This window comes from Ambystoma mexicanum, chromosome 5p (genome assembly GCF_040938575.1).
Source record: "Ambystoma mexicanum isolate Mex_15411 chromosome 5p, UKY_AmexF1_1, whole genome shotgun sequence".
Lineage (NCBI taxonomy): Eukaryota > Metazoa > Chordata > Amphibia > Caudata > Ambystomatidae > Ambystoma > Ambystoma mexicanum.
This window is the reverse complement of record NC_090930.1, coordinates 1,203,382,479-1,203,410,249: the sequence shown is the minus strand read 5'-3', so window position 1 is coordinate 1,203,410,249 and position 27,771 is coordinate 1,203,382,479. Positions and strand designations below refer to the sequence as shown.

The following is a 27,771-nucleotide window of genomic DNA, read 5'->3' as shown; positions in this document are numbered from 1 at the left end:
ACTGAAGTGGTGTACTCCAGAGTCCACAATCACAAAAACAGATGAAATACACATGGCAAAACACAAGAGTGGGAAAAAGGGGTACACTCTTACTAATTGGAAAAACAAACTCCAGAAATCCAGCAAAGCTGCTGGGGGACTCACTAGGTAAGGGAAATTAGCCATAGAATGAGCATTCTCCCTAGAACGCAGGTGTAAGGAAGCATTGAAGTACAACTTCTTACCGTATGCCTCCAAGTTCTTCTCCTCCTTGCCAGCACCGTAGATGACGAAGACAAGGACAAATGAGGCTTGGAGTACAGTGATGCCGCAGCAATCACGGAGGAGTGTGGCTGAGGGTGTGAGGGGAGCAAGAGTATCCCCCTCCATCTGCCTGTACTTGGCGTCAAGGTGGCAGTTGACTGGCACAACAAAGTGGGGTTTGAGCCAACCCTTCTTGGTGAGGGATACCACGTCGGTCTGCAGTGAAATCCCTGTTCCGGTAGAAGAGCGCCTCGTAAGGACTTCAGCGAGGACGCCCTCTGCCGGTTGTTCAATCTGGGGCTGGGGGAGGCCCAGGTATTCCGCCAGGCCCGAGAGACGTTCGTGGAAGGCCCTGGCTGATGGTGTGTCAGGATACTCATCAGTATCCATGGGGTCTGGGGGATCCTGTGGGGAGATGTACCCGGAGGCTGGGGCACTGGGACCACCGCCGGAGGCTGAGGAAGAGGCTGGTATGGAACAGCCTGCGGAGTAGGCGGAGGAGCTGGAGGAGGCGGCAGCGCCGGGGCCAGAGACGTCGGTGGAAGAGTCTGGTACCGCTATCATAGCAGGAAAGACTGCCCCCCTCCCCCGACTGCGTCCTTAATAGTCCCCATATCTGGAGACTTCATAAGGCCAAGGAACCTCGCAAAGATCCAGTCTTCGCTGGCTGATGAGGAGGGCACTGAAGGTGTTACTAGAGGCAACTGAGGCCGCTGTCGACGCTGTACATATGGACGCAAGGGAAAACAGCCTTGCGCATAAGAAGGCTAGGCCATAGGCCACGTACCTGGTGGATGCCAGTCCCACCTTGATACTCGTTCTTTGCCGAAGTCCTGCATAGGCGTCGAACAGGTGTACTTATCTGGCATGTCGGCCATTTTGTTGAGCTGCCTACCACGTGGTTGTGTGGCTCGATGGGGCCGGCCTCTGCCAAGTCTCATGTGCGAGTCGCGCGACATGCCCTGCTCCTTGGGCACATGCCCGGTAAGTGTACCAACCTTGACCCCAGGGGTCGTTAGAGCTGCGTTCAGGTGCGCCCTCGGACGTACTGCCGGTAGAAGGGCGTAACCTCTCAGCCATAGTGCCGGTATAATGGCAGAGCCACTCGGGCGCGAGCCCTGCATCAGAGCCTAGCGGCCCCTCAACCTTGGCACCGGGAGGATCCCTCAGCCCGATAGCTGTGGCAGCCTCAGTGCATGTGTTGGTGTAAGGACTTGATCGGTCCTTCCCGCGCAGGAGTCTCCCTTGTGAGGTGCAGATGAAAATATAGGCCCTGCCTCAGGCATGGATCGAAGTTTCACGAAGCTCTTGAGATCGCCAGAAGACTGCTGAAAGAGCTCCCTCCACCTGGCTAGTCTGTTCTTCAGTGCTTTCGAGGACCGCAAACCGCATTCTGAACAGGCTGGCCAGCTGTGGTCTGGGCCATGGAAACGTAGGCAGAGGGCATGGGTGTCTGAAGTTGGGAAGAGCCAGTTGCAGGATGGGCATCTGCTGTTAGGCAGAATCCTATGCAGTTCCCCTAGGGAGCCCTACAGAAGATTAAGACTACAGGTATATGCAATAAATCCCCTTTGGTATCAGTCTGTACCACAAAGATTTAGTTGGTAGCTGTGGCTAAGCAGTCAGACTTATCTCAAGAGTGAGATGATCAGTATTCAGGGTTTACACAATAGGGCTACAATACTATGGAACAAGGAAACACTGAGCAAACTTCGTATCAAAAAGAATACATATTTATTTTACACACTCTTAAGTACACACACAAATCACCATCATTAAAGCAAGTTAAAACAGTCAGGTAAAGTATGCACAACTCCCTACTTAAATTGTATACAAGTTTGAGCAAGAGTGAAAACTGAGCAAAACGGCACAGAGTAAACCAAGCAGAAATGGCACTCTTAATTTCTTCAGAGGGAGGGAAAGGACAAGTCATACAGGGTGAGACTCCAAAACACACCAGCCGCACTTTGCAATTGGATTGTGAACAAGTTCGGCAAGGCAATACTTTAGTATAAGCAATACTTTGGTCAAAACCAAACAAAATGACCCTTTAGCAATATAGAAAGGGGAAGGAAAGGTGGTTATAAGAGTTTAGGTGCACCAACACATTTCTTAGTGAAAAGCAATCTAGAGAAGGCAGTTGTAACAGATCTTGCCAGAGTCAAGAGGCCTGTGGCAAAGTCAATGGTACAAGGCAAGTGCCCAGGATCAAATGGTTCTAGTAGCTGTAGTCAAGTCTTTGTTTAACGAGTTGAAAAGGCGGTTGCAGATGTAAAAAGATAATGTTAGAAGAAAGGGGCGGCCAACCCAGAAAGTAAAGGATTTACAACACCTTTAGTAGTACCAAACAAAACAGGAGGCCTGGCGGAAAAATGTACCTTGAAAGTGGAAGAGGCTCCTGCGGTGGCAGTAGTTCCTGGCAGTTCGGGAGATCCAGCAGAGGAAGAGACTCGTCGTGGAGGAAGGTTAGAGTAACTGCACTGCCCAGGGATGAAGTCAGCCGTGGTGATGCCAAGACGAAATAAAAAGGTACGCTCCTTTAAATCGCGGTCGTGGTGGACGGGTGCCTGGCTACCTGGTCTCCTAGTGCTGGGCACTGGCGATTCGACGAAGGCAGGTCCTGGAAGGGGATTGGCGAACTGGTTGGCCCACCAGCTCAAGGGAAGAAGACTCTTGCAGGTGAAGATCTTCGAGTCGTTGGAGAAAAGTGGTGCGTATCTGCAGCAGGGCTTCACCGGTGGTTCAGTCGTTGCAGAGGTCTTCAGCTTCTCTCCTCTTCGGGTTTCTTAGTTCCAGTGGCGACGTCTTGTCCTCCAGTCCTCAGGGCCCTGCTTTTAGGCAGAAAAACCCCCCATTCATACAGCCTGTCACACAGTGGGGTGGCTATCCTGGCGGGATAACCCCCCCCCAGCCTACCAGGGCAGAGTGTGACGGGTTGCCTAGGCAACCCTGTTCCTGGTGCATATTCCCCCTCCCACACATCCCGTCTACCCCAGACTCAGCGGCGCCGAGGGGAGGGCTTCTGTGTAGAAGCCTGCCAAAACGACGAACAAAGGATCCTGAACCTAGGTTAGGATTTCAGAGAAAGACATGAAATATCAAAGATCCGGCAATAAAAACCTACCGGATTAAAGTTATTAAAATAAGCTGGCGGTATGTTAGAGGCTGTCAGTAAAAGTGGTAGCCTCCAACAATGGGAAAATCCCATAGTAAAATATTTGCGGTCGAATATACGGTAGTAACCACTGCCACTAGCCAAAAACTTTGGAGAGAGGGACTGGACGGTACCCTCTCGAAAATGAACACCAGGGAAAAACCATTAACCCTTTCCAGTACTTCCATAGTAAGATGGGTTGTACTAGTTTTGTTCATAACCATTGACTAGTAAAGTCAATGGGGCCTTTACATGCCCTGGGAGACAGTAGTCAGTCCCAGGGTATGGAGTCTATGTTTGGGGGTCGATAGGACACCCCTGTGTTACTGCACTGAGGGTGCAACACATGTAAAAAGATGATACCTAGGAGGGTGAGAAAAACCCCATAGACCATAAGCACACACAATAGCCTAAAAACACACATCAGCAACATGTCTAAGAGTGGGAAAAAGAGTCTCACTCTTAGCAGGAGAAAAAAATAAACCCTTCAAATCCAGCAAATCTGCTGGGGGACTCTATAGGTAAAGGAAATTAGCCTTAGAAGAGAATTCTCCCTAACACCTGCTGAACCCTGTCGAAGTAGACATGCGCAGGGGAGTAGCTGTGGCGTTTGAGGACCCAGTACCTATTGCAAGAAAAGGACAAAAGAAGAAATAGAGGAAGAATCTGCGCGTGTAATTACATGGCCGAAGCCAAACCAAAGAGCGCTGGTGAATTCGGTCCGTTCCCGTCGGTGCGGAAAAGGGGACTGAGGTGTGGCGGCGGAGTCAGGGCAGCACATGCTCCCAGGGCCGCGCCTCTACATTTTGAGGGGGAAGATGATTTTTCTGGTGAAAAGGGTTCCGTCTCTCATCCCTCGCGAGGGACACCCATGCAGTATGGAGGAAAGGGGATGGGACATTAGAGTATGGAGGAGACAATGGGAGGATCAGGGGGAAATTTGAAGAGCTGTGTCTCGTATGCATGACACAGGAGGTTAGGGGAGAAGATGGAAATGATGGGTGCAAGCGGAGCCAGATGGGTGTTAAAGAGCCAGGGAGAAAAGTTGGAGCCCTGGGGACGCAGCAGGTGGAAATAAAGGTGAGGGAGGAGAAAGAGCCCAGAATATCCTGTGACAGATAGTCAATGACGAAGGAGGTCAGCCAGTCAAGTGCCCACTCTGAGATACCTATGGTATTGTAGAGCCGTTTTATGAGGATAGAATGGTTGACCATATCCAATGCAGAGGAGAGATCAAGTAGAATGAGAACAACTGGAAAGTTGGCATCAAAAGAGTTCCTCACGGGTGTTCAGAAGAGCAGTTTCCGTGCCTCTGGATGCTCGGAATCCAGATTGATGGTTGTGGTGGCAACCAGCAAGTTCAGTGTGCAGGGAGGGGGGGGGGAGGGGCAGGGGGGAACCAGATTTTCCTTGTGTTTCCCAAGGAAGGGGGTGATCGAAATGGGGGATAGTTTGCTGGATAAGACGGATGAGCAGAAGGTTTTTTTCAGGAGGGGATGCACAAGGGAGTGCTTGAGGGAGGAGGGGGAAGATACAGTACCTAAAGAGTGGTTGCAGAAGTCCGCAAGTGCAGAGACAAGAGAGAATATTGTCCTTAAAGGTTATGGGGGAGACCTTCATTGGGCAGACAACTCATCAGGTGTGATAGGAAAGAATGCGGAGAGAAAGGCAGATTGGGGAAGGGAGACCAATGGAGGGAAGCCAGAGTGCTCAGGATGTCCAGAGTTTTGGCAGCAAAGTGTGTGGCCGGTGTGTTGCAGAGGGCTGGGGGCGGGGGGAGAAAGGAAGGGAAAGAGGTGAGGAGGAGACTGTGGAAGGGTTGGCCAGTTCCTTGCAGATTGGAAAGAGTTCATGGAAGTGTGTCCAAGTGTGCTGTTGTGCTTGGACTCTGGACTGGACTTATTTCGAACTTCCCTTTTCTGCTCAGAAAGAGGCCGTAAGGCCAAGAGGCAGGACTGTCTTGATTCGTTAAGCGAAACTCCACAAGCACTGCAAAGGACTCGATTTACCAAAGTAAATATAGCGCGTGTGCTTTACTTTTTCGCCACACCCTTTTCAGTGACTGAAGTGTGGGCTGGGTCCGAGCAAGTTGGGTAGGGCTGGGCCAAGTGGCTGGGCTGTGGTGACGTATAGACTGGCTGTTGCACTGATATTATATTTTGAATGCAACGCTACCTATGTTAATCACGCCTTCTCTCCTAGATCCTTTGCGTGCTAGAACCACGCTCCTTGGATCACCCGGAAGCTCTACTTAACGTGCGGTGCACGTGCCAAGTGTCAAAGTATGCCGTTAGGGTGGGAGGGTGGTGGGTCTGGTGTGGGGGGCTTTGGCGTTCCGGTGCCATTACACAGACTGGGCAGGAGGTGTGCACAAGGAACAGTAGGTGAGTTATATATTAAGATTGTGACATGGGAACTTGGGTGTGAACCATGGCTAGCGGCCTGGGCAGTGGTAGGTTTGTTGAGCCCCCACTCCCTGGTACTTCTAATATCGACCTACTGGTGTGCCCAGGAAAAAGCACATTCTAGCATTGATTACCCGGATTTCAGCGCTGGTCTAATAGGAGACTCCTGTGGTCATGAAGGCTCTGAATATGTTGCTGTTATTCTGATTCCTTTTGGTTCACCTCCTTATAATGGTGGCGGGGTTATAGCAACTGGGGAGCTGAGTAGTCAGGCAACGCACAGTGCTCCAGTGCATGCTGAGATTAGCTCTCCAGTGAACTCTTTGTTAACTTCTTCCACAAGGGTCTGCCCATCAATCGGTCGCTTGACCCCTTTAGTTCAACGAACTAGTGGCAGGGACGAATATTGTAAAAAAAACATTTGTGCGCCATACGGGTAGCGCATTGCGAACGAACAAAATACAAATGTTATGTTACTTGGTATTTATATAGTGCTCTATACATCATTGGTATGACCTCAAAGTGGTGGTAGGTTGATTGCCCTCGGGAACCATAGTTCTGGTCAGTAAAGAGATCGAGTCGCAGGGTGCGTGGGTGCACCGGATATGTTTGCAGCTGATGTAATTTCTGGGTGGTAGCTGCATCCCAGCGATAGGAGTGGTGCTGGAGATATCAGTTGTATGTGTGCAGTCTGGTAGCTGTACACCGAGAATGGGCTATGGCTGCGGTTAGGCCTGAAGGAAGCACATGTGAGCAATTAAACCGGAATGTGCTCGGCTAGCTGCGTTTTATTAAGGTGATTAGGTGTTCATGTGGTCATATTTGTATGTGAACAACTAGGTCGAATTAATCAGGGGTATAGCTGTGTTCTAGTTGAATGATGGTGTAGAGTGTAAGCATAGTGATGTGATATGATGGTCATCTTTAAAGCGTCCGAGATCAGGCACGTGAACAGGATGGCAGGGAGCAGAGTGAAACGGATACAGAGAGATAGGGGGCTGTGCTTACAGCAGCAGGAGGGGGTACAGATATATGGCAACAGCATGGGAAGAAGGATAGGCTGTGATACACAAGTGGGGCATGTTAGCATTTACATTCATATCTCTATCCAGATGCGATTCAGGCGAATGTTCACAGCTCCACCAAGTGTGGACCATTCGGACATTTGGATTTTTATCTAGAAGCGACTCAGGCTAACATTCATTATCCTGTCTGGGTCTGGCGCAGGCTAATGGTCACAATTCTGACTAAATGCGAACAAATCCAACGGCATTCTTGACATTCATAGTACTGAGGTAAGGTAATCTTGAGTGGCAGGGTTTTTGGGAGTAGGGTTTTTGGGAGTAGAGTAATTGCTCTACTCCCCGCCCATGCCACACTCACTTTATATAATCAAGTGAACGATGCCAACGAGCCTCAGCTGGCAAATATGCATAGCAAGCAGGGATTAGGGATGGCTAATGAATTTCCTAGTAATCTGACAGCAGCAGGTGAGGAGCGTAGGGACAACCTTTCGCTGGGTGAGGGACCTATTGTCAATATATCGTCTGCATCCGATGCAGGGAAGCCCCACACTTTCCCTGTAATCATTCACATATCAGACCTTCAACATAAGGGGCATGACTTTACTCCCCTTGAAATTCGTGAAATGAAATTCTCAATGAATGAGATATTATCGATTAGAGGGATTAATCATAGCAAGGGATACTTGCACCAATCCCTGCAATGAATGTCATCGCAAAATTAAATCTGCCCTACCAAGTAAAGAGTCGAGGACGTTTCATGAGAAAGGTACGCAGTGCCCTGTAAATCACATAATTGACGTTGAATTGGGGCTGAATGACTGCACAAGCTATACCTCAAGCTCATAGCACATGTATATTGAGTCAGAATATGGTTGGACTAATAGCAGATATTAATGCTATGAAATAGACATAGGAGACATTAAACAGACTATGTCTCCGTTTAAAGAAGCTCCACCTCCACAGTCACTACAGCAACAGGATGTGGATAGCCCATCTGCACTTACGAAAATTGACGAAATGGAGAAGGATGAAGGAGCTCTTGTGGTCTCTAGTGAAAAAGTAGGCTGTCACGACGCACCAAGAAATTGCAGTTGTGAGTTGTAAAAAGCGCCAAGAAGCAGAGAAAAGTTGTACACTGGTCGAGCAAAATAATAACTGTTTCCGTTTGTAAGGCAATCAAGTGATCTAGTGAGGAAGATAATCGATGTGGAGCAGCTAACTGAAGAAAGTCGAGCACTGCTCCTTCCTGCTAAAGTAACTGAACGGGTGGGGGGGGGGTCGGGGGGGCGACTGGGCATACCAAACTTTTTTCTATGAGCCAACTGTTGAAACAGAGAAAAAACTAAAGAATTAATTATTTATTTTCCCACAGAAGGAAGCGTACGAATATTCCTCCTGCCTTGAACATGGTGGGCTCCAACGCTGCACCTCCCGTGAAGGGCCGCAGCCAATGTAGCAACACTACTAGTACTCTTGGCATTAAATGCTTTTCGTATGCCGAAGCTTGCAGCATTGATAATGCGCATTTAAAAGGAAATGATCTGTCCTCGGAAAAGGGCTATGTAATAATTAGCGGTTCTGGGAAATCTAGGGCACTACCAGAGTTGCCCTCTTCTACATGTCGTACATAACCACATGGCTCAGTCTTGCACTTCAGAAAAAAACGAATGAATTATGTGATCCCCGAGAAGCCTCTCTAATTTGGATAAGGCAATCTGCCACTCTGTGAGCATGGGACATGGGCAATTTGTACATCCAAAGCTCTTTACAGCCCCAACTGGGACTTGCTCTTTAAAAGCAACTTCCTTTCCCCAGGCATTTAATGCAAATAACACAGAATCACATGAACACACAATGAGCACTCTGAGACAAGCTCTTGAATGTGGTGTGTTGAACGCTGAAGTGTTTAATGAAGGAATTAAACTTATCTAGGGGGGGTGGTGGAAGCATCTGTTGGTGCAAAGGGCGCTCCTCGTCCTGAAGTTGGCTTGGAATTAGATTCTGGGAGGGCTCAGCATTGCATATGTGTAAAGGGACTGATGGTTGTATGGTTACTTCTTCTGCCTAGGAATTAAAGGTTAGGGGCGGTAATGGAACGGTCCCCTCGCTGATGCCGAGCCTGCTACTAACCTGTCAAAGGGAGCGGGGGTGTCTCTAGCAGTGTATTTCACATTATTGGCTCGGAAGGGAATGCCGATGCAAGAATCAATCGCAACTATTGGCTTGAACTCATCTCGCGTATTCCATCTTTAAGAATACCAACTACAGATTTTGAAAGAATCTCGCTCGCACAGCACATCAATCACAGAATGATCTGCTATGTTCCGTCTGCAAACATTCTGACATTTATTCGGTCATACAGAGCGGCGTTGTTGGAGCTGGGTTTCTTGTTACACACATTGAATGATGAATTGGTGGCGAATGAGTTCTTGCATTTCCCTAGGTTTCCCTAGGGTAGGGAGGACCCGCCCCTGGGAGCATGAGGACCCACCCCTGGGAGCATCCAGTAGTACTGCTGATGAGAAGTTGTGTATCTCTCAACTGCTAGTCATTGCTGGGAACAAGAAATAATTAGCATGGGTAGAGCCCTTACTGAGAACCATTTTTAACATGGACAGATAGGTATTCGAACTAGCTACAACAGAAGAAAGATTGTGATGTTATCATGGAATTCATGTGGGTACCACCCACAATCTCTTTAAGTGGCTGGCTTCCCGTCCTCCCTTTGGACATATGAATGTAATTTTATGTCAGGAAACTACGAAAACCGATCAATTAGTGCTGCAGGGTTCTTGTACCTTTTGCTCCTATGCAACTAAACCAAAAGGAAGGCCGCCCTTCTGGAGGCTTAGCAATTGCCATTAGGAACATGAATTGTACCACCAAACTCATGCGTGTATCCAAACATTTTAGCTGTTGAGTTGAAGCTTGAAGTAAACATATGTAAACCACTGTTGCCGATAACCTTATATTGGAATCCACAGAGACTAGCCATAGATTATATGTTCAATGTGATTAATAACGATCTAGAGAAGGCATTTATACATGACCATAATTATGAAATCATTACTGGTGGCGATTTCAACGCAATGTGCCGCGATAGTTGTGTTATTGTAGATCAAGACCAATCAGAATGTGAAGAGAACTAGGTTTAGAGGCCAGAGATGAGTCTCACTTTGAGGATTGGGATTTGAGCTTTGTAAAATGTGCAGAGACTGGTCTCAACTACACCTGGAGCCAGGGGGGGGGGGGGGGGGGAGCATCAGCCATGATTGATTATTTCAGGGTGTCACTAACTCTTGCTCATCAGGTAGACCCGGTGAGCATACATGCAATTACTTTTGGCGATCATGCTCCTATACAGTTATCTACTGGTATAGTGTACTTGAACCACGCTGTTGATGAGCTGTTATAATAAACGGAAAACAAGCGTAGGAATATTCCCCTTTGATAGAACCCAGCAATATGTCATCAATTAGCTTGGCTGGTGTCTTGGGATTTATATAAAATTAATGATCAAATCTTGCAACCCTGCCTGCCTTTCTAAGAGGCGATCATTGCTGATATTTTCAGGGATGCTGTAGCATTTCTTCTTAGCAAACAAAATATTAGAGTACAAGTGACGGATTATGTGTATGACCGCAGTGTAAACCTGCTCAAACGCACAAAGAATAAGTGGGAACATTGAAAAAGGATGTGAGTAACTTACAGTCCTTATATTTGAAAAAACTTATTTTGCAAATTTATAACAACCTTAGAGCACTCCAGATTTTGAGGTTTAACAAAGAAACTTGTGAACTCATCAGATCAATCTGTAATCATGATACGAGATCTATCTGGGCAGCGATTTGCCAGCCTAATTTTCATGGCAAGGAAAGCCCGGTGAATACCATACCTGCCGACATTTGGGAAAGGCATATAGCCATGAAGTACCAACTTCCTTCACACTTTTCAGCTCTTAATTATCAGCTGTCCCAGGGTTTGGAAACGCAAATTGGTCAACTCATGATATTGAATGGGCCATCACCAAGTTGACGCACTCAAAAGCAGTGGGTCCAGATGGCATCCCGCCCGGTGTATATAAGGCAGACCCTGGTTTATGGGCTGCAATCCTCAAAATTAAATATGATCTAAACTTGTTGACCTGTAATATTCCAGAGCTGGGGGGGCCTAGATAATGGTACCAATCTTTAAAAAGGGTGACCCTGTTAATTTCTGTTCCATTTCTTTAATAGATGCTGTTGAAAACATTTTTGCTATCTTGATCTTGCATGATTTGGAGAAATACATTGATCTCCATAACATCCGGTCCAAATCTCAAACAGGATTCAGGAGAGGCATGAGTACTGTGCTTAACGCAACTATCATGACGCACATGCGAGCTGGCCCCAAAAAGAACGGTGCTTGTCCAGTGTATATGGAATGTATTGACATGTCTGCAGCGTTTGACAGTTGTAAGAAACTGGTTACGGGTTAAACTAGGTATCCCAGCTGCCTTGATTTTTTGGATTGCATTGCTCCATAATCGTGAGGGAAACAAGAGAAGGTGCATACACCGAACCCGTTAGGACATATTTGGGGCTAAAGCAGGGCTGCAATTTAGCGGCTATGCTATTCAACCTTCATTTGTGCGATTTATACCACCAGTGGCAAGATGCTGGAATGTTTAAGGTGAAAATTGTTAGCCTGCCTCTGCGCTGGCTAGCCTTTGCAGACATCTTGTTTGATTTGACTCCATCAGGGCTACAAGCGAAACTGCATCTTTGAGAAATGTGCACATCTCCACAATCTTAGACCAAATGCCACCAAGACCAGTATCATGGTATTTCATGCAGGGCAAAAGCAATATAAATGGACGATTGATGGAGTTTCTCCCTCTCAAACCTCAGATCATTTATCTCGGTTATTTCATGAGCAATGCTTCCTCCATTAAAATCTAGAGTGACAGGTTGAATCCGAAAGCTAGACCCCTACTATGTCAACTGAAGGTGATTTTTGCCAAGTACTGCAAATTCTCCTTAATCCCGCTCGGATTTCTTCCTCCTTAAAGTTGAAGCTGTTTTGCTTTATGCACTAGACATGTGTTTGTGCGATCTTAACTCGATAGTCTACAGGGGCGTCTGATAAACAATGCATTACATCTGGCCCCATCTATCCCAAACTGTGTAATTCAACACAAGTTTGGATAAATCGCACTGTCTTGTAGAGCAGAATGGTGAGCCTTATCCAACCGACCTATGTACTAGACCAGCATACGTGAAAAAAAAAAACTAGTTTAAAAAGGGAATAAGTAACTTTCCCTGTATGCATACTCGCATGTACTATATACGCTTCAAATTCAACCAATTCCATACGTGGGAAAGGTGTAGGCAATGGGGAAGTGGCAAAAGCAATGACCAACAGGAGAACTGCTGCTTCCAGATATGTGAAGCACCAATAGAAACACTCAAGCACTTAGTGCTTGAATGCCCTTATTTCAGGGTGGCAAGACCTAATCTCTTGCTCAAAGTCACTAATCCATTTCGAGGATTCTCTTGAATTTCTATGGGCAAGGGTGATGGTAGGCAACTATAAGTCTCTAACTTTCACTCTGGTACAGTTATTAAAAATCATAGAAGCCAAATTGTCAGGTTTGTAACTACGTGAAGGGGTGGACATGTCATATGGTAGTTCATTAGTCGCACAAACTCAAGCATTTTTGCACCTGGTTTGTGACGCAATACCATTTGGATGTGAATTACTGTGTCTCAATTTTAATGCAGAGAGCAGCTCTTCAAGTAAAATGTAGAGCCCTTACATGATGAAGCGTTGTATTGTGCCTTTTTACCATATAAAGAATTAACATGTATTTAGTGAAATGATGTATTTTTACCACAAATGTAATTTAAATTTGTAAATGTTTTAGACGCATGTACTTAAAATTGCACATATGTAAACTGCTTCTTGTTTTATTAAAGGTTTATTTTAACCATAAAAAAAAAAATTATTTCAGCCAGGTTGTTGGATTCACCAGAGACGCAAGCCTAGATGTGTGCCCTTTGCCTTTGGAGCAGGCGAAAGGCCAGTTTGTCGGAGGGTGAACCTGAGGTCTGCCACCGTTCCACAGCTCTGTACTTAAGTTTTAGGGCTGTAAGTCGTACCAGGTGTTCCGCTTGGAGGCATGTTTCAGGCGGATCCTCATGACTGCGGCAAGAATGTCAAGAATATTATTGATGGCAAGATGGAGTTTGCTGAGAGCAGAGTCAGAGGAAGAGTAGTCATAAGCAACAGGGTTGAAGATAGATGCAAAGGCTGCAGCTGACACTCGTTTCATCAGACGGATGTTTGTGAACGAGGCTGGCAGGACTAGGCTGGTGCAGTCAGAGGGCCAAGAGAACCCAGGTGAGAGAAGAGGTGAGAAAGGTCTGACCAGGAGAGTGGGGTGATCAGTGGGGGGCAAAGATCAGTGTGGATGAAGGCATCAAGAGTGCCCAGCCGAGTGGGCATGACCAGAAGGGAGATGGAGGGAGAGCGAGGTACAGAGTTCAAGAAAGAGTGGATGCCGTAATTGAGGAGTCAAGGTGGATGTTGAGGTCACCCAGGAGAAGGAGTTTAGAGGTGGTAGGGAGGAGAGGAGAAATCAGCCCATTCAGAGGGGAACAGGGCGGTAGAGCCAGGTGGCCTGTAGGTAGTGGAAATGGTCAGAGGGGAGGTGGGAGAGAGGACCAGCTTGCAAACCAGACTCTGGAAGGAAGAGTAAGGCTGGGTGGGTATGAGGGAAGAAGGGACCCACTCAGGGAAGATAAGAGCAACCCCACTGGCAGCCCAATTAGGGCCAGGCTTGGAGATGGCCTTATAGCCATCAAGGAGAAGGCAGTCAAAAGCAGTGACAGATGGCATTGAACCACATCACGGAAAGAGCAAGGATATCGATGTCAAGGTCTTCAAGGAGGAGGCAGATGTCGGCAGAGTGATGGTAGAACGAGCATTAAGCATGGCTAGATAGAGGTCCCTGCCTTCAAAGGTTTTCTGAAGGGTAGAGGGGCGTGGTACCCCAGTTGGAGGGGGTCAGGGGGGACAGTGGAAAAAGGAGTAGCCGGTGTGGGAAGGATGTTGAGGGACGGCATGCGCCAGTCAAAAAGGAGGGGGATTGGGTTGAGGACCCTGAACCAAGATAGTGCCAGTGTGATAGACAATGATACAAGTGGATGATCAAAACCCGGCAAGAGTACTTCCCATCTAGTGCCACCATTAATCAGTGAAGATGTGTGAGGAGAGAGAGCAGAGATAAGATGAGGATTCCAAAGTTCTGTGGAGGGGACAGAAGAACATGTTACTTACCCCTGGTAACATTCTTTCAACTGGATGTTCCTTCCACGTATTCCTCATCTTTGATCTTCCTATCTCGCCAGCTTTGCGGCTTCAGAAAAAAACATCTCGGTAGAGGACACTCTGCACCATGTTGTGGCATCGATGTCCCTCGAGGGCCACCGTCAAGCATCGATATCAGTAGTATAAATAGCTTGTGCAGTGCCGGTTGGCTTCAGTTCTGTGTTTTCGCTCCATCAATCAAGGAAATAACCAAGCATACCCCAGACCGCAAGCTCTCAGGAAATGCAGTGTGTAATTCACGTAAATTGTACTGTGCAGTAGGCTGGGAGGGGCTATGAGGAATACGTGGGCGGAACATCCAGTTGAAAATTACCAGGGGCAAGTAACTTGAATGGATTGTGTCCTCTCAAGCATTTCTCATCTTTCATAGACTCCCAAAGCAGTGACAATTTGGAGGCGGGAGTACTATTTAAATTAAATTGTGACTGGAATGAAGGACTGCCTTAGCAAAAAGACCTTGAGTGGAAGAGGAGTCCAAGCACTAATTCTTAACAAATGTGGCAAAACATGTGCATGAATGTGAAGTTGTGTTCACTGGGACACAGAGCGATCGAGACAGATAAAAATTCTAAATCGGGTCTATTGGACACCTGAGAGACTGTCAAAGAGGGATGTTGGCGAGTGCAGAATGTTGGCGATGTTCATTTGGGATTGGTACGTTGGAACATCTGCTATGGGATTGTAGGCAGGTGAGACTGTTCTGGGGTGAGATTGAACAGGTATTCGGTGAGGTGATTGTTGGACTCCCTCTCATGGACTTTAGTGTGGTTATTCTGGGGAGTGAGGTGTCTTTGGATGATCTCACTCAGAGTGAGAAGAAGTGGTTGTTCCGAGGAGCGATGACTGGTAAAAAAATGGTTGAGAAATTGGAAGAATGCTTGGACATTGGGATATGGTTGTCCGAGAGAGATGCACGACCTGGCGACTATGGAGCAAGTGCTGTTTCGGAGAATTGGTAAATTGGGTTTGAGAAAATATGGGGTAGAATTTTGCAGCTGTTTTGACTGGGCATTGTTTTTGGGTTGGGGGGGGGACTCTGGGCTCCTTTTTAGGTTTGTTGGGGTTTAATGTATTATATACCTCGATTTGTACATTTTCCTGTGTAAACTATTGTGATTTTCCTTTATTTGCATTGTTTGTTATTCGTTGATTGTCTTGATATCTGTAATGGATGTAGTGTAAATAAAGGTTAAAAAAAACAAATGTATGAATAGACGCCCAATTAGCCACTGAGCAGATGTCAATTATAGGGACACCCCTATGGGGAACCGCAGAAGTTGCCATGCCGCTCGAGGAATGAGCTTGAAGCCCTTCCAGAGGGTCCTTTCCTGCAAGTCTATAGCATTCACCAATAGCCAGTGTAATCCACCGGGATATGGTTTGTTTAGTTACTGCAAGGCCCAATTTAGCACCGGAGAAATGTTGCCATTCTTGCAATGTAAAAGCTTAGAGCCCTTTTTGGGTCCAGCCTATGCAGCCTCTCTTCCTCCTTACCCAAACGAGGAGGAGGGTAGAAAGTTGGTAGGGTTATCTTCTGCGACAAATGGAAGTCAGACTACTTTCGGCAGGAATTATGGTTTTACTCCAAGGACTTCCCTATCCTTATATGAGGTGGATTGCATGAAAGCCTGCAACTCTCCTGCAGACTGATGGTAATGCCACAGGAAGTGCAGTTTTCAGAGTTAAGTGCCTAAACGGGCAGGAATGTACAGGCTTGAAAAGGATGAAAGTTTAGACATTTTAACACAAGGTTTAAATCCCAAGTAGGGACATGAAATGGGACTGTAGGGTACACATTAGTGAGTCCGTTCAGAAATGGAACAATTAAAAGCATTTTGAAATAGACTTCAGAGGAGTGCTTCAAAACGGAAAGCGCTGCCAGGTATCCTTTTATGGATCCAGTCTGGAGCCGCAAATTAGCCAAGTGCAACAGGAAAGAAAGCACCGTAGGAGTGCCACATTGAAAATGATCCACATTCTTGCCCTTGCACCAGTTACTGAATTTATTGCAAAGACACCGGTACAAGGACCTGGTTGCTGGCCTTCTGGCGGAAAGCAAAATCTCCATTAAGTCATCCGCAACGTCCCAATGCTTTTATCTCAGCCTCTCAGAAACCATGCATGAAGGTGGAGTATCTGGACCTCTGGATGGAGAACCCAACTTTCCTTTTGCAAGGGAAGATACTCTTTGTGCAAGACGTATTGGAGGTCAGATGGGCATGTCCAGAAGGTCCCGATACCACATCCTCTGGGCCCAATCTGGAGCAATTAGGATCATGGATTTCCCAAACTTTCTCAACCTTCTGAACATGTGAGGAATGACAGGGACTGTTGGAAACGCGTCAAGTAGTGGAAATTCCCAGTCCACCACGAACGAGTCTCCTAGAGCTCCTCTTGGGGGGAAATCCCCTTGAGCAATACAGCTCACACTTCCAGTTGGTACCAGTCACAAACGGATCCACTTGAGGGGTTCCCCAAAGGGTGAAGATCTCCTCAAGGACTTCCTGAGCTAGTTTGCACTCGTGGGAGAGACTGCTCTGCCTGCCCAGAGCATCCGCTGCTGCGTTCTGCTCTCCAGCTAGGTGAACAGCCGACAGATTCCTTCTTGCATTGCCCAGAACCAGAGCTGCATTGGGCCTCTGCACAGTGGTAGTGACCCTACAACACCTCTTGTTGAGGTAGTACATGGCCACTGTGGTGTCCATCATTATCAGGACATTCTTTCCCCGTACAGAGGGCAGAAATGCTTCAGCGCTAGTCCGATTGCCCTGGGCGACAACAGGTTGATGTGTAGTTTGGACAATGAGAGCCGATTGTCAGTTCGTTGGTGTGGGCCCCCCACCCCGTGATTGAGGAGTCTGTCACAACCGTTATCTCTGGCCATGGTTGCCAAAAAGATTCTCCTTTGAAAATGTTGTCCTTGCAAACTTATGAGAACCGCCAACCTCCGGTACCTCCTGTGCGTGAGTAGATTGGTACATGAAAGTAAGCATCCTGAAGGTCCAATGATACCAGCCTGGAGAGCCTGAAGGATCTGAGAAAGGGTAACCATCATGAACGTGTTCTTCCTGAGGAACTTTTTCAATCTTAAGGGTCTTAGTCCTTCTTGGGAAGGAGAAAGTAGGGGGAATACCAACCCTTGTCCCTCTCTGCTACAAGTACACTTTCTATTGCACCTTTCTTTAGCAGGGTTAAAATTTCCTGCACAAGTAGCGGATCTGGAATTTTGACAGAGTTGGTTCCCAGTGGCTGGTCTTGAGGCCTTATTTGAAAGGGAAGGCAGTAACCTTGGGCTACTGTTTCCAGTGCGCATGAATCTGAAGTAATGCCCCTCCATTTGTTCAGATGCTGAGAGATTCAGTGTCCTACCGGGGTCTTGTGGGCCAAGGCATCAGAGTGGCTTAGAGGTAGCTGCAGCAGAGGGTAACGATATCGCTGCTGGGGCTGATTTAGCACCCCTTCTGCGTCCACGATAAGGGAAACTTCTTTGCCCCCTTTGTCCAGCCCATCCTCTTCCTCTACCAACTGATGAATAGAAACGAAAAGAACAAACCTTACAGGAAGATAAGCCTGTATAGGGTTGTTAAGGTTGTCGAATGGCGGCGCTAAGAGACTTAACTGCCGCCTTGAAGGTCTCCAGCTTCTCCAGACTCATCCGCCTTGCTGCCAAACAACCTTGAGCCGTTGAAGGGCATGTTGAGCAGTCTGGCCTGCACGTCTGGTGCAAACCCCGACTTTCTCAACCACGCAAACCTTCACAGTACAGTGCTTGCAGCCATGGATCTGCTGATGCTGCCAATAGTATCCAGTCCTGATTGGAAACACTCTCCCATCACCTCCTTCCCATCCTTAACTAAATTCAGGAAGCAGTCTCCTTCCGCGCCTTCCGGGATGTAATCCGCCGCCATGGCAACACAGTCCCACAGGGTATAAGAAAATCTAGCCAAGGTGCAGGTAACGTTAGTAGACTTCAAGGCCATGCTGCCTGTGAAGCCCTTGCAAGCCCATGCATTAACCTTCTTGTCTCTATCCGGGGGAATAGAGGGATAGGCATATTGTTTGGTTGAAGTAGCAGCCTGAACTACTCAACTCAGGCGTAGGATGTTTGGTAAGGTAGTCTGGATCACTGCTAGAGGGTCTATACTTCTTAGAGTAGTTCCTGTTCATAGCAGGCCCAGATTCTGGAGCTTCCCAATTGGCCACAACATTCCTCTGAAGAGCCTTATGGAAGGGCAATATTGAGTCCTTCTGAGGTCCCTGGTCCAGGATGTCCATGTCGTCCTGCTCATATGCTGGGGAAGCCCTACTCCACCCCATATAATCTGTCACCCTGTTCATATGTTGACTGTAACCTGAATCGGCATGCTCGGAGGGGTCATGCTTGCCAAACTCCAGCTCTGGCGAGTTATCTAGTCCACTAGCGGACTGGAGGGAGTCACAAAGGCCTTTCATCCTCGACTCTGGGTCAGTGAGCTCTTCAGGTACATTTCAAGTCCCAAACTGCACCCCAAATGGAGAAGTCTCCTCAGAAGCAATATCTTCCTCATAAATGAGGACATGGACTTTAAAGTCTTTTTTCGGTACAGGCCGAAAAGTTTTTTCCTGAACCAGTTGGGCTTCGATGATATTGAAGATTCCGTCGACTGTCGAGGACAGCTTTGAAAAAGGAGGTAGTTTTGCTAGGAATCACCCTCGATTTTGGAGTTTAAGCGGTCAGCGCTGATGGCGTCGACAAAATCGCTACAGGCCTTGCCGATTTAAGCTTTCGACAGTATCAGATGGACTATTCTAGTCGATATCTTCAATGCCTTTTCGTTGGGTCGAGTATCTCTGCTTACTACTCGGACGAAGTAGCCTTTGACTTCCCAGAGTCATCCGAAGGAGCGGCTGGAGCATGGTTCTTGGGGAATCAGACCTAGTCAGGCATCCGATTACCTCAGTAGAGGAATCAGATGGAGATCTATGGAGTCTTCGAAGACAATGAAGACTGCCTCAATCGACTCATCGACCGGGACCTCTGCGACAGTTTACGCTGAGTGGATTCTCTAGACTCCCCAGACTTTTTTTCCTTCTTCGAAGTAGACATCGAAGTCTCCCTCCCCACTGCCAGTTTACTTCTATGTTCCCAGAGAGCTTTTTCTAACATGGACCGACAGGATCTGCAGTCATCGGTACGGTGCCCAGAGCCCAGGCACCACAGGCAGCCACAATGAGGATTAGTTATTGAAATCCTCGACACGCAGTCTTAACATTTCTTAAATCCAGACTTTAGGGTTGAAGATGAAGACATTTTGCGACAGAAAACCAAAGGGCACCGTTAGTACTCGAACCGAAAGCTTTCGGAAAAACGGAACTGAAGCCAACAGGCGCTGCACAAGATATTTATACTACTGAGGACGTTGACTCGACGGCAGCCCTCGAGGGACATAGACTCCACGACATTGTGCACAGCGTCCTCTGCTGAGAAAACATTTTTCCGAAGCAGCGAAGCTGGCGAGATACGAATATCAAAGATCAAAGATCAAAGATGAGGAATACGTGGGAGGACACAATCCATTCGATAAGATATCGATGATAATCTGTCTGGAGGATGCGCTGACAAAGGTGTCTGCGAAAGGTAGGCCAGGGTTAGTGGTCAGGAAGTCTAAGCTTTTGTTTTCCAGACTACGTGAGAGGGTTGATCGGTGATAGTATAGCAGTTGGAGTAGATAGGGAAGATGGTGAGTGCCATAGGTGTGGCACAGAGGAAAAGGAAAGATAGGATGGGTACGCTACATACACAAACTCACCAGGAGGCCCAGTAGCAAGAAACGAGAGCAGATGCAGTAGAAGCAAAAAGACACCAAGGTCCCCATTTCCAAAAGGTACAAAATGCAGTGCACAATGGGGTGAAGAGAAGTTAAAAACACACCAGGGTTCCAGTTTACAAAACAGTGTTGAAATTCATTTAAGAAGCAAGTAAATAGTGGGGCAGAGGAAGGAGAATGACATAGAAACATGTGTGCACATAGTGAGTTAATAGACCGGCATCACAATGTCAGGGCATGACTCACAGGTGATCATGGTGGTGCAGTAGGCACCACAAGCACATGTTTGTGAGGGTGCTGGTTTCATGATGTGTCCGACTTCCATGCCGTGTGGACGTGGGCTGTGATCGAGAGAATGAAGTGTCCCTCTGGGTCCTCCCAGGCCCAGACAGCAGCCATACTGCAGGGACTTGGGGCAGGGGCTGGCTTTCGCCTGCCGGCGCACGGGATTGATTTGTTTCTGGATGTTGTGGCTGTTCTATGAACAATAAACTTTGTATCTAAGCCTATGAACATGCTCTTTTAACATGGACTTTCTAACAAAATCTCTGGATCTGCGCATTCTTACCTTAATTTTGTAGTTTTCAAACACAGAGGGGGCCTGTCTTGTGGTGCAGTTACTCCTCTGCACGAGGAGAAGGCAGCCATCTTGGAGCAGTTTTTCATACAAAATAGTTAACTAGCCAAGTTGGCTGCTTGCAAGTGAAACTGGTTCAAGAGTGCTGCCTCAGCCATGCGCTTTTGCTGCACAGAATGAAGAGGCAGATTTAATAAATTTAGTTGGAGCTCAGCGCTCATTTCAAGGATCGCCATATATTTTTTCCAGCACTTCATTTGCACAGATTTGATGTTTGTGACAGTTCATTACATATGTTGTGAACATCAAACACTGGATGTTTCATAGATTATGGTCCCTTTTTGATCTACAATGCTCCATTTCCATATACTCATTTTCATGTAACTTCTGAGGTTTTACATCCCCATGTATTGGGTCTCTGCACTTTGTTCACAGGTGTTTGGGTGCTTCCAAGATGGCCAGCCTGAGCGCACACTACAGCTCACTGGAATCCTTCATCAATACTGAATGACGATAAGGTTATGGGAACAAGGCTGCACGTGACCAAATCGGTTATTATGAATAGAGTCCCGTTTGGGACACACAAGGTTTGTTCAGGCAGTGTCTGCACAAGGCAGAGATAAGCTCCAGTAAGCGCAACATGGTTACATGCATTACTGTATGTTAGGGTGGTTTGTGACTTTTTACTGAGGTTGGTGAGTCCATTAGGAATTAAGTGCTGCATATTTTTAATTCCCTAGACTGTGTATACAAGTTAGCGGTGCTAGTCTTCCTGCAATTTCACAATGGACCTGAGCCAGTGTTGCCATGAGGTAGGCGTAGCCTTGTACATCACCACGTTGCAGTGGTTTTCAACTGCGGGTGCAGTAATATTCATGAGTGCAATATCGTGCACGCTCTCATAGAACACAATTTCGTGCACTCTTGCAGAACAAGAGGTATGCTTTTTTAAATAGTGAATTATGATTACTACTGTAACATTGTGGGTTACCTTCGTAGCCCTTGTTGAATTTTGTATTGATTGCGCAGGCATTTCACCTTTATTTCTTGTAGGGAATTGCGAGTGCTCAGTTCATTTTTTTATTTTGGACTGGCCTGACAATCAACACGTTGGCTAGGTATGTCATTTTTATATTTGGTTTGACAAACTGGGGTTCGAGACTCTTTGGTAGTATAGGTTTTATGGACTTTGACACTTGGCTACTATAGGATATTTCATTCCTTGCATGATTTAGATTGTTATAAAGAGTGAAATTGCACTTTTGGGTTGTGGAGGGTCACCACTGAACATCTGTCTTTCACATTGGGTCCATGGTTACTATATAGTGCTCTGTACAAATATACACTTGGAACTAGGGTGATAAGCCTTTTATTGTTAGTTTATGAACTACCAAGATTAGAGAGTGAAAAATGTGATTCAAAATCTGTCAATGTGATTATGTTTACTGTTGTGCTCCTGAAGCGGTGATGTTCCCGAAACACATTGATCAATTGACTCTGCAAAATAAGACTATTATGGTTCCGAAATATACAAATTACTGTAAACAACTGCTTTCGAAATTGTGTTTCTAGCTCTATTCACAGCACGAAGGTGTGCAGGGGACGGGAGTGTCCGGATCTCAGATACCATTTCCTTGTTGTATTTTCTCGACTCCATGTCAGGTTTGTGGTACCTCCCCTGAACCCAACCATCACAAATTAAAGATTTTGGATTTACTTTGTGATTTGGTGTGCACAATTACACATTATTGTAGAACTTGTGGTAACGTTTTAACCAATTGAACGTTATGTCCAGATCAAATCATTAACTTCTGCCATTTATCTGACAGCTGGCCTACTTGTCTCCAAGCCTGACTGTTCTCACTTGGAAATTAGTGCTCAGCTGAAGGATGAAGAACACTTGCTTACTCTAATGGGTCAGAGTAGGACATCTTTCCAGAAGTACCTCTGTTCGCTCCTCGGAGCACACGGTCAGTTGAATTGCTGGCCTTAACTAGCCCGCTCAACAGCCCCCTGTGGATTCAGCAGTAAACACAAGTCTAGCATACTCTCTTAGCATGGTCAACAAGTGCTGTTTTTTGGAATAAAAAGCTTTATGGACTGGTGTTCAAAGGCTGCCTTGTAAAATCTCAATAGGAGTCACGTAAACAGTATGATCAACAAAAAAACAGTTTAATGAATGTCGCGCCTTGAAACACCATTTGTTATGGCCAATAAAGATATAGATAGAATAAATGGCCTGCCCTCACACCAACCTCATATTTCTGAACAATTACACCATCACTAAGCACTCAAGCACAAAAATTAAACCATATATAATGGCTCATTTTAAGCCTTGCTTTTAAACAGTTTTGAAGCCCTCTATGCTATGGTGCACACTATTTCAGAGAGACTAGAACATTAATGAAGATTAAACATGAATTAAAAAAATTGCTTACTGTGAGGATACAAAGACTCTAGGGCGAGGGTCTGGAAAAAGTGATGAACTTTCTGATTTTGTAGAAAATCTTGGGATGCCGATGATAAAAGCTGCCTAAAAAAATGACACATTTAAGCACCAATTTACAACTGGTTACATGAAAGCAATGCATTACTGCAATCTAGTTTTTACACAGCACAGTAACCGGAGATTTGTCAACCAACATACACGTATGTACATTAGTTGTCCATATATGCTATACAATAACCGTAATAGTATTTTTGGTGCTAGTATCTGCCTAGATTCACATGCTGCGCATATATCTAGTGGTAATCGTGGAGTATTGCATCTTGTTTTTGAAGTTCGAAAAAGGAAGTCGACCTGGACGTGTCCAACGCTATCCCTACAGCGACATGTAGTGTACCCATGATCCCTCATGCGTCAAGGTGCCCCCGCCACCACCCTCCCGAATTTTGTTCTGCCATGAGGGAGCCTGAAGAGAATAAAGGAGTACAGAAGGATAGGAAAGCTATAAGATGTTTTAGATCCTTCAACTCTAAGCAGAGAGGAAGGGAGTTTTACCTTTTACGCCTAGAGAACTACGCGAGGCACAGGTGCTACTATAGCCTTCATTGCAAATATTCCTCTAAATGACATTTGCAGAGCAGCTACCTGGAGCTCTATTCACACATTTGCACATTACTGCTTAGATGCACATTCGAAGATTGATTCTCAAGCGGGTCAGACGGTGTTAAGACATCTTTTCGCTGCAGTTCCTTCCAACATCCCACCACCATCTCATGGTACTGCTCGCTAGTCTATGCGCAGCATATAAATCGAAGCAGATGAATACAAGCAGAAATAACATTAAAGTAATGAAGGTATTCTGTTTCTTGTTACTGCTCTCTGAAATAGTGTGCAACCACCTGAGAATCAGTCTTCTAATGTACATCTAAGCAGTAATAATGTGTAAAGGTGTGAATAGAACTCCAGGTAGCTGCTTTACAAATCGCATGTAGAGGATTATTTGCAAAGAAAGCTATAGTTGCACCTGTGCCTCAAATAGAATGTGATATAGGGGTAAAAGGTAAAACTGTTTGAAAGATTAAAACATCTGGATACATTTAACAATCCATTTTGAAATTGCCAACTTGGAGATAGGAACTCCTTCTCCACCAGTGGCAATGGAGACAAAGAATGTCTTTCGAAGTTTTTTTTTTTTAAAATGCGGTAGTACATACTTCTCTCCTAACATCTAGCGTATGAAGACTTCTTTCAGCAGAATTATGTGGATTAAAGATGGAAGCTCTATAGATTGATTTACATGGAATTTGGAGATGAATTTGGGTGCAAAGAGTGCATGTGTGCGTAAAACCACTTTGTCCTTACGAATGTTAACAAATAGGTCTTGAACCGAGAGCTTGCAGTTCACTCACCCTCCGAATTGATAGCTACCAGGAATGCAGTATATGAGTACCCCAAGACTATCTTTGTGCAAATGCTCAAAAGCAGGGCCCAAGTTTAGTAAGGACGGCATTCAAGTCCCATCCGGGAATTGGATTAGAAGTCTTTTCACCCCTTCCATAAAAGCCTTGATTACAGGGATTTACCACCAGGGAAACCTTGCATTGAGAGGTGGTGTAAGCAGAAAGGGCAGCAAGGTGAACCTTCTGCAAGTTAAAAACTAATCCCGAGTCTAAGAGGTAAGCTAGGTAAAGGACTGTGTGAGAGTGAAGTCAATCGGGTTGATGCTACGAGTACCACACCAAATGACAGATTTTCCACTTATTGAAATACTACTTATTGGACTAATGTCTGGATTTTGGTTTACGTGCCTCTAAGAATGTCCATACATATTTGAGGAAGCAGAAGATGCCCAAACTCTATGACATGGCTATAAGTGATTATTTAGTTTACGAAAAATTTAAAATAAAAAAATTCCAAATTAAATTTTCGTAAAGGAAAAAATTAAGCGCATTGCTACCTCCGATTGCCACCTCCCACCGCCACCTCGCACCATTCCCCCTCCCTCCAGCTCCCTGACCCTTAATACCATACTAATCTTCTGCGCCCAATTTAGCTGTCATCTTTCACTGCTACACTCCCTCTGCAACGCGAGTTCCACCTCCCCATTGAGAGGCAGAATTTCTACCGCAGGGTCCTTTTCTTTTTTACACTGTCCCCCACTTTCCATTTAATTGTAGCAAGGGACATCCCCACAACCCCTGCTCCCCTTGATTGACGATATGGATATAATCATTTTTTCCCAATGCCGAATTTGTCATTTTTGGCTGTACGATTTTATGTTAAGACTTTCTGCCGATTCCCCATTACATCCGGAAACCAAGCTGCTAAGTAGAGAGTTTGAGGGCATGGGTGCCGAATTGTCCCCTGATCTTGGGATAGCATGTTGTAGGGGGAATGCAGTTTCACTAGAGGGCAAAGTGACATCTTCATGAGATGCGAGAACCATAGCTAACAAGCCCACATTGGTTCTATTGGGACTAGTGTAAGCGGTTTCCGGTGCATCTTGTGGATTATCCTGGGGGATATTAGCACCTCTGAGCATTTGATTCAGGGACAATTCCATTTGGATTTTTTTCTTTTCTTCTTTTTTTTTTTTTTAAGGGATACCTGTAGGCGTAGTCTGTGCATTGAGCGTTCTCCAGTGTTGTAAATGCGGTGATGTCTGGATGATTCCCTTCTGTAAAAACTGTGCAAAATGTGAGCATGTAAATGCCACTCATGTTCTATGGGTAAGAAAGGAACAAGTTACTTACCTATAACTATTGTTCTCTAGCATGGGTCTGGCATTGATTCACATGCTCATGAATATTGCGCATCAGGCAGGGAATCCTCGATAAAAGAAAAAAGTTTCACTTACAAACTGTATTTCTCCTCTAGATCAATCACTGCACTGTGGGTCATACTGCACCCAGCCAATGACTGCCCTCTCCCCAAGTCCCTCCTCTGGCAACCATCTTTAGAGTTAGTAAGTATGAAAAGTGGCATTATGACCAAGAAGAGCCACAGAAGGGTAGATGGGAGGGTTTGCATGTGAATCCATGCCAGACCCATGCTGGAGAACAATAGTTACAGGTAAGTAACGTATTCCTTCTCCAGCATGGGGTCTGGCATGGATTCACATGCTTATGAATAAAGAACACATAGCATTACAATCATTACACAACCACGGGAGGTGGCAAGGCTCAACAGAAGCAATTACACTTAACTCCAGAACAGGCTCACATTCAAGCAAAACCAGTTGCGTAGCACTGCTTGACCGTTCGGGTGGTATGGGCTCTCGGACGGCAGTGCAGCGGTCCGTTTGCCAACTGATTACTGCGATACAGCCGGAGAGCGACCTGAAGATGGAAGGTTTGGACAAGGCCTTCCCATGGTTCACAGGACCAAAGTTCACGACCAGTTGAGAAGTCTCCCAAAAACCTTGTGCGTGCCACGTCGAGCTTCAGAGCACAAGCAACGTCCAGCAAGTGCAAGGCCCTTTCAACCAGTGACAAAGGCTTAAAAAAAAATACAGGTAACACCTAAGGCTTGTTGAGTTGGAATTCCGTAGGAACCTTCGGCAGTAGGGATTTGTCCGCAGCACCACCCTCAATTTGTTAAAAGTCAGAGGATAGGGCCTGGCTATCACCCACCCTCCTGGCAGAGGTGACGGCCACGAGGGAAGCCGTTATTCCACGAGAGGGGCCTGATGCATAGGCTCGAAGGAGGCTCCCATGTGCCTAGTCAGCAGCACGCTGAGTGCCCACACCGGGACAGGAGACTTCACCGGCAGGAAAGATCGAACAGTCCTTTGAGGAACTCCTTGCTGAGACAGTGGGACCACAGAGAAGATCGTTTGAGAGCTGGTAGCCACCAGATACACCCTGATAGAGGCGTGTGCCAGCCCCGCCTTGGCCAAGGACACCAAGTAAAGAAGAATCTGTGGCGCTGTGACCCTGAGAGGGTTGATCTTCTCTGCCTGGCACCATGTAGCAAAATGCTTCCACCTAGCGAAACATTTCTACTTGTGACCGCAGCACTTAAAAGTCGACTACACTCTGGCCTCGGCAAGGACCTCCCTGCAGTCCGCTGGCAACAAATCCTCCAAACTCTAGGGCTACAGGAGCCAAGCCCTCAGGTTCAGAGATTCAGGGTCGTTATGCAGTATTGCGCCGCCACCTCTGGTGAGAAGAGCTGCGACCACTGGCAGCTTGACCAGCGGTGACGTAGACAGGCTGAGAAGGTCAGAGTACCAAATGTGCCCCGGCCAGGAGGGGGTGATGAGTATCATCCACCAACAGCACTGTGAGATGATTGATGAATCACAGCAGGAGAGGCAGCAGAGGAAACTCGTACAGGAACAAGCCGCCCCACGGGAAGGAGAATGCTTCCCCCATGGCTATTGGCTACTTTCTGGCATTTGGAGTTCGCCACCGCAAACAAATCGATCTGGGGTCTGCCCCAATTGATGAAGATGTCGTCCACCTGGTACTACCAAAGTTCCCACTTGAGGCAGGAGCGCAAGTCCTTGCTGAGGTAGTCTGCAATGTGTTCGACTCCCGCCAGGTGAAAGGATATGAGGAACAACTCCTGGCCGACAGCTCAGTGCCACAAGTTGAGCCTCTCTGGAGAGCACTGGGGATCGAGTGCCCCCCCCTGCTGCTTGATGTAGAACATTGTGGTGGTGTTGTCCGTGAAGATTCTCACCATCTTGCCTTTCAGGGACAGAAGGAAAGACTTGAGGGCCCAGAACACAGCCCGCAG

General features: G+C 46.5%; 1 protein-coding gene across 2 annotated transcripts in view; it reads right to left on the bottom strand.

Moving 5' to 3' along the window:
- ZCCHC2 (zinc finger CCHC-type containing 2) overlaps positions 1-27,771 on the bottom strand; it is a 762,062-nt gene that overhangs the window by 434,469 nt on the left and 299,822 nt on the right. For both annotated transcript variants that reach the window (XM_069613675.1, XM_069613676.1), the window contains exon 6: positions 23,021-23,115. In XM_069613675.1, coding sequence (XP_069469776.1) covers positions 23,021-23,115 — 95 coding nt within the window. The remainder of the gene's footprint in view (positions 1-23,020; positions 23,116-27,771) is intronic.